General features: G+C 41.8%; 1 protein-coding gene across 1 annotated transcript in view; it reads left to right on the top strand.

Moving 5' to 3' along the window:
• The window catches only part of LOC108364005 (uncharacterized), a gene marked incomplete at its 3' end in the record, with an annotated part of 13,114 nt that extends 5,836 nt beyond the window's left edge, over positions 1-7,278 (top strand). Inside the window, exons 2-3 of the mRNA XM_017617546.1 lie at positions 2,666-2,996; positions 7,072-7,278. Coding sequence (XP_017473035.1) covers positions 2,666-2,996; positions 7,072-7,278 — 538 coding nt within the window. The remainder of the gene's footprint in view (positions 1-2,665; positions 2,997-7,071) is intronic.
• Between the last annotated feature and the right edge of the window lie 106 nt (positions 7,279-7,384).

The raw sequence follows: 7,384 nt of genomic DNA on the forward strand, positions 1-7,384 counted from the left end.
CAAGCACCACTAAAACGCTCGGGATTCAGTGGAACGCTCTAACCGATACGTTTTCGTACACCGTTGATTCCATCCCAGCGTCATCCGGCAGTACAAAACGACAAATCCTCTCGTNGCGTCATCCGCCAGTACAAAACGACAAATCCTCTCGGCAGTTGCCAAATTGTTTGACCCCGCAGGATGGCTTACGCCCATAATGATCCAAGCCAAAATCCTGCTACAAGAACTATGGCTGGACGGAACTGACTGGGATGACCAGGTCAAGCCCCTTCGTCTGACGAAATGGATGCAATTTGCAACCAATCTCCAAGCCATTTCTAGCATCCAAATATCCCGATGGGTAGATTTTGTCCCAGCCGACCAAGTCGAGCTACATGGCTTCTGCGACGCTTCCGAGAAAGCATACTGCGCTAACATATATGTGCGAACCACGAACGGTAGCAGGACCTCTCCTCATCTGCTGGTCTCCAAAGGCAAAGTAGCGCCGCTCCGAACCACCAGTGTACCCCGACTTGAATTGTGCGGCGCCCTTCTCCTAGCGAAGCTGGTCGCCGTAGTGCAGTCACAACTCGACCTATCTAAGAGGAAACTGACACTATGGTCTGACTCCGAGATCGTCTTGGCATGGCTAGAAAAACCCCCTCATTCATGGAAGACCTTCGTTTCCAATCGCACGGCACAAATTTTAGATCTCGTCGGAAACGCCACCTGGCGGCATGTGGGCAGCAGAGACAACCCCGCAGATCTGGGCACCAGAGGATGCAGACCCCTGGACTTAGCGGCCTCTTCGCTTTGGTGGCATGGACCGGAATGGCTATTAAGCCCACCCGAAGCCTGGCCAAAACCGGCCACCCGAAATATCTCCCCTCCAGAATTGCGCCGAGTCGAGGCATTACATGCCACAGAGGAAGATCACGATATCCTTGATCGCTTCTCCTCGTTTCTCCGTGCACTTAGAGTTATGGCGTATGCTTTTAAATTTACACAGTGTCTTCGAGACCGAGTCAGACAGGTTAGGTCAAATAATCCCATCTCTCTCTCCCATGATGACCTCCGTAATAGCAAATACAGGCTCCTAGCTTTGACCCAATCTCGCTACTTTCCTCGGGAAAAGGCCTGTTTAGCAAACTCCAAACCCATAGATAAACGGAGTCCTCTGCTTCCCCTCAACCCGTCTTTAGATAAAACCGAGTTGCTCCGCGTGAATGGTCGATTAGCTCACGCCACTTTGAGCTATAATGAAAGACATCCCATCATTATTCCCGAAAAATCCCGGTTCGCCATCCTATTCACCCGCTTTCTGCACGAACTGCTCCTCCATGCAGAAACTCGTCTCATGCAGCAAGTCATAAAGCAGGAATTTTATATCCCTCGACTTAAGCCCCTCATAAAAAAATGCATCTTCCAATGTAAAAGTTGCACGGTCCACAAGCAGCAAACGCGATCGCAAATAATGGCGGCCCTCCCCTCGGAACGATGCACGTATGCTCCGCCCTTTACTATTACGGGCGTAGATTTTGCTGGACCTTTCCAGATAAAGGCCTCAATGCTAAGATCGCACACGTTGGTGAAGGGCTATGTGGCTGTTTTTGTATGTTTCACTACAAAAGCAGTCCACCTCGAGCTGTGTTCCGATCTGACCACTGCCGGATTTCTCGCTGCGTTTGCTCGCTTCGTCGGTCGACGGGGTTATCCCGCTAAGATGATGAGCGACAATGGCAAAACCTTTGTCGGGGCCAAACGAGCAACCGAAAAGGAGTTCATCGAATTTCTGAAGGAGGTATCTCAAGACGTCATCCAGAAATACTCACCTCAAGGCATCAACTGGGAATTTATTCCGCCAGGAGCCCCCCATATGGGCGGTTTGTGGGAGTCCGCAGTCAAAAGTTTCAAAATGCATCTCAAAAGGACTGCTGGACCCAGCAAATTCACATTTGAAGAGTTCACCACCCTGTTAGTCAGAATAGAGGCCGTATTAAATGCCCGGCCAATCTGTGCTCTATCCCAAGACCCCACAGACTTCACAGCGCTTACGCCTGGCCACTTTTTACGAGGCGCCCCCCTCTTAGCACTCCCTGAAGTCGACCACAGCCATCTGTCCCTCCTTAATAGGTGGGAAAAAGTGAAGGTGTTACATCACGAGTTTAGTCGAAGGTGGAAAGAGGATTATATCAAGGATTTACAGAAGAGATATAGATGGAAAAATACCCAGGCAGAACCGAAAGTCGGTGACTGCGTTCTTATTGTTGACAATACTTTACCTCCCACTGAATGGCGTCTAGGCCGCATCGAAAGGTCACATCCCGGCAAAGACGGACATGTTCGAGTTGTCGATATACGCACTCAATCTGGCACCCTTACTCGCCCCATAGTCAAAATATGTCCGTTACCAATTGGTGACGCCCCCCTCTGATTTCTCCAAATTAGCACTTGTNCTTACTCGCCCCATAGTCAAAATATGCCCGTTACCAATTGGTGACGCCCCCCTCTGATTTCTCCAAAGTAGCACTTGTTAAAGCCTTTAAGCACTTTCATGATAACAGATTCTCTTATCTCAAATGAATTTAAATCTCTGTGTATCTGAATAAAATATTCTAATCTCACGTTTCTTCAATTGTCTTGTAGACTCCCCACTGAAAATCGTATTTCACCGGCTTACTTACAGATGGAGAACGGCAACTCTAATAGCGTCCCGAAACCTGCGCCACGAAGCAACAATGGGGGCCCGACCCTTACACCGCGCAGTAGCAGCGGCATTCCTACACCAAAACCGCGAGCTAGCAGCGGTGGTCCAACCCCGGCACCCCGTATTGTGCAAAAACCGCAGCAAGAGGCCATGGTTGTTGATTCGGTTCCTGACACTCAGCCCGACGACGAAGGAGCGGACTATCAGCGATGCCGTTTGTGCGCACGTCACCATGCCCTGCGCGTATGCCACGTATTTCGCGCAATGCAGCCAGCGCAACGCTATCTGATCGCTCGTGCACACCACTTCTGTACCANAGTAGCAGCGAACCATCTAGCCACCACCGCCGCAACCTTCGCCGACCTTCAACCGCAACGCCATCTCCGTCACTCCACGCCCGGATCTCAGCAGCCTAAAGAGGAGCCGACCCCCCTTACCAGTTGCTTTTGCTCAAATGCTCTAAACCTGTTTGATAGGCCTTGAATTAAACAAAAAATGTGATATAATTCATATGAAGAAAGTAATATTCTCAAAATATTTTTACTTATGAAAAGTTTAACAAAATACAGGAATAGCATAGTCTTTAAAAACTGCTCCCCAAAACAGGACGGTCAATCATCGAACGAGTATTTGGAATATTGAAAGGAAGGTTTCGATGTCTTTTGGCAGCACGGGAGCTGCATTATACTCCGCAAAAGGTTTTAGCTATAATGAACGTTTGCTGGNACATTGAATTGTTTAAATTGATAACTTGCATATTTATATTTACCTATTAGTATCTTCAATTATCCAACTTGTAAAACGTATTTAGTGAATACCCTAACTTGCATTGTAAAAGTTTTATAGTAGTTTGCATTGAATTTGAGTGGTTGGCAACGCGCGTTGGTAATGCAGCGCGCGCAGCTGACATATAGTTTGACAAATGTCAACAAAGAATTATTATACATACATAAATTTTTCAAGTTTTTCGTGTGCGGTCGCAACCCAGAATACCTTTTCGATAATCAAAACACCGTCCTCAATTTTTATTGAATAAACGAAATTGTACCCTAAAGTTCAAGTTCGGTGGTTTTTATTTCGAGTCACAATATTGGTCAGTCGCCAAATCCGTGTCGGTAAGCGCGCAAGTCCACTCCCCTCGTTTTGAAAGTCAAGTGAGTTTGCGCAAGGAAGCCGCCGAAACCTGTCTTCGGTGTCACATTTCATCCCACGGGAGCACAACAGCCCCATCCTCGCCTAAACAGCATCCCCGCCGCGAGAATACCACATCGCCGCCAGAAGGCATTCACCGTCACCCTAGTAGCAGCGAACCATCTAGCCACCACCGCCGCAACCTTCGCCGACCTTCAACCGCAACGCCATCTCCGTCACTCCACGCCCGGATCTCAGCAGCCTAAAGAGGAGCCGACCCCCCTTACCAGTTGCTTTTGCTCAAATGCTCTAAACCTGTTTGATAGGCCTTGAATTAAACAAAAAATGTGATATAATTCATATGAAGAAAGTAATATTCTCAAAATATTTTTACTTATGAAAAGTTTAACAAAATACAGGAATAGCATAGTCTTTAAAAACTGCTCCCCAAAACAGGACGGTCAATCATCGAACGAGTATTTGGAATATTGAAAGGAAGGTTTCGATGTCTTTTGGCAGCACGGGAGCTGCATTATACTCCGCAAAAGGTTTTAGCTATAATGAACGTTTGCTGGGCTTTGCACAACATTTGTCTGCAATTTAAAGCTGAGCTGCAACCTTCAGAAGTTTTTCCCACAGTAGATGTACATTTATTACAGCAAATATTTCTAGGAACTTAAGAGATGAAATAAGAAACAGTTTAATTGCATAGGTATAGCAAAATATTTTATTAATTCAAGTGTGTGTATACACAGTAGCTCAAAATCAAATCATAGAGTGATATTTTAACAATATTCGCAATGTTTTTAATTCTGAAACTTTTTAGTAAATATTTTAAAAAAGTATAGCTGATTATCTAAAAGAAATAATATAAATCTAAGTTGAAAACCTGTGCAAAAATTAGGAAAATATCAACAAAGTTTCATACAAATTGCCAACTTTTAACTAGAATTCCTTGAAAAAAATTTGCCCGTTAGATTTTAATATAATGTGCAAGTTCGAAGTCCTTAAAAAATTCCGTTGATTTTTGATAATTTTCTTTGCTGACGGTCTTGGGCATTTTTTTCCATACAAAGTATATTTTTTTATATGGAAGAAAATGCACAACACCGTCAGCGAAGAAAATTATCAAAAATCAACGGAATTTTTTATGGTCTTCGAACTTCCACATTATATTTAAGTTTAACAGGCCAAATTTTTGTCAAGAAATTCTAGTAAAAAGTTGGCAATTTGTATGAAATTTTTTTGATATTTTCCTAATTTTGGCACAAGCTTGCAACTTAGACTTATATGATTTCTGTTAGATGATCAGCTTTACTTTTTTAAAAAATGTATTAAAAAAGTTTCAGAATTAAAAACATTGCGAATATTGTAAAAATATCAATAAAAAATAAATAAAATAAAAGTATTTTTTCAGTCTTCATTTCATAAAATTATATATGTGAAAAATTTCTAGAAACCTAAGACACAAAATATAGTTTAGTTTCATGATTCAATAATAAAAGGTTTGCTCAAAAAGCAGTTTTCTCGCTCCCTCTTGACAAAATCGGCTCCCTTAGCAAAGCATTAAGGGTACTCATTTAAAAGCGCAAAACTCTCGCAAACTGTGCAATTTTAAACCCTCGCAAATGAAATATCAAAATTTATATGGAAAGCCATTTACTTAAAAAGGGAAACTTTGCGCGGCAATTTTGTAGCGCAAGTTTGAGCAGTGTGCTGTGCATCCCTCAATCAGCTATTTTGTTTACATTCATTTTGGATTGTGCTCAACGCTTTTTCGAAATAACTGCGGTAAGACTTAAATATTTACTCAAAATTTGAGTTTCAATTATTCAACTTTATAAATTAAGTATAGCCAAATAATTAAATGTCAGAAATTGCATAAAATATAAAATTGTGCTCATGAAACACATGGCGCAAAGTTGCCCAATTGCCCAAATATGAAACTTGCGCGTATATATGAGTACCCTTATTGTGTGTGGGTTCGTGTGTGTGTGCAAAGCTTTTGTAAGGGAGCTAAGGGAGTGTCAAAACTCTAATGCCAATAATGAGCAAACCTTTAATTATTGAATCATGGTTTAGTTTCGTTGGTATATAAAAAAAAACAGGTAACAATTCAACAAAAAATTACATACAACTAATTCATTGATTGCTTGGATTTGAAATTATCATAAAAATAAAAAATATTCATTATTTTTGATTAATACAACTAAGCAACTGCTGTACCTTAATCTGCTATTTAAAAAATAAATAACTTAAAAAAGAATTCATCAGTCTTCAAGGGAACGAAAAACTTATAAAATATGAATTCGTAAAAATAACTACACTTAGATCAAAGTTTAGCTTTTAGCTTCAGCGCTTTTAACTTCAGTTTTCTTTTCTTTTTTTCTTTTTTTTTGGAAAAATTTAAATTTTTCTCGTTTTAGTTGAAGTTTAGCCTCTTCGAGCTCAACATTCCTCTTAAAATATCTACTTAAACTATTTAAATTATCACATACTTCGTCCAGCTTTTTCATCGAATTTTCGTGATATTGGCATTGGTTTTCCACTTGCAGTTTTAGTAAATTGTCTTTGCCGAGAAGTAGTGAGCGTGGGGGATTCGGTGGCTGATTCTCTGCATCATTACTTGGATATTCTTCAGGCTCCAAGTTTATACAATCAAGGGGGCTAGATGATGCAGGATCGCCGAAGGTAGTAGCACCAAAGCGCATTGTTTCAGCCTCGCCATTTATAGATTCATCTATGTTCAGTAACGCATCCACTTGTTCTTCCGTCGCAGTTAATGAACAGAATCTCGATGGCCCACCTCCTGTTCCAGACATGCTCCTTATTCTTTCGTAACTTCGCTTTAATGTTGCTTTTATAATCTGCCCATATCTACACAAAATTATAACGTTTTACAATATGGTTCACAAAACCATAGAAAGTTTGTTACCTTTTTCCATTCAACAAAGTTATGAAATGGAGGTCCGCATGAATTTAGCTCAATTTCTAGCCTCTTCCACAGATTATTAGAGGTTTGCTTTGCTGCTAAACCCTTAGTTTGACCTTTCGCCAAATCGCTGTGTTCCATCATGAAATTTACCAATATTTCAAGTTGTCGAGGCTTGGTATTTGGTTGTTTGATTTTCGTTATCCTAAAAATTATTTTTTATTTTACTATACGCACATCCCGAGTGCAACAAACAGGGTAAGAACAGCTATACTGGTAAAGAAAAATTTACACTCTTATATTGATCTTAATTTCTCTTCAGATGATCTGACGGTGGTAGCTGTGAAGGATGGCAAGGATGACACAATACTCCTTGCATCTTGTTACATGCCTCACGACGAGGAGGCGCCACCAAACGAGCTCCGGAGGTTGGTGGGAGAGGCCGAGAAGGCGAAACGCCCACTCATCATAGGCGCGGATGCCAATGCGCACAACACAGTATGGGGGAGTGGAGATACCAACGAAAGGGGTGAGTCTTTACTAAACTTTATATTAATAAGTAATTTAGATATAGCTAACCGGGGTGAGGAACCAACTTATATTGGCCCTACCTCGAAGAACGTCCTTGACATAAC

Source organism: Rhagoletis zephyria, unplaced genomic scaffold (assembly GCF_001687245.7).
Source record: "Rhagoletis zephyria isolate East Lansing unplaced genomic scaffold, Rhagoletis_zephyria_1.1 Rzeph_scaffold_01435, whole genome shotgun sequence".
NCBI classification, from domain to species: Eukaryota; Metazoa; Arthropoda; class Insecta; order Diptera; family Tephritidae; genus Rhagoletis; species Rhagoletis zephyria.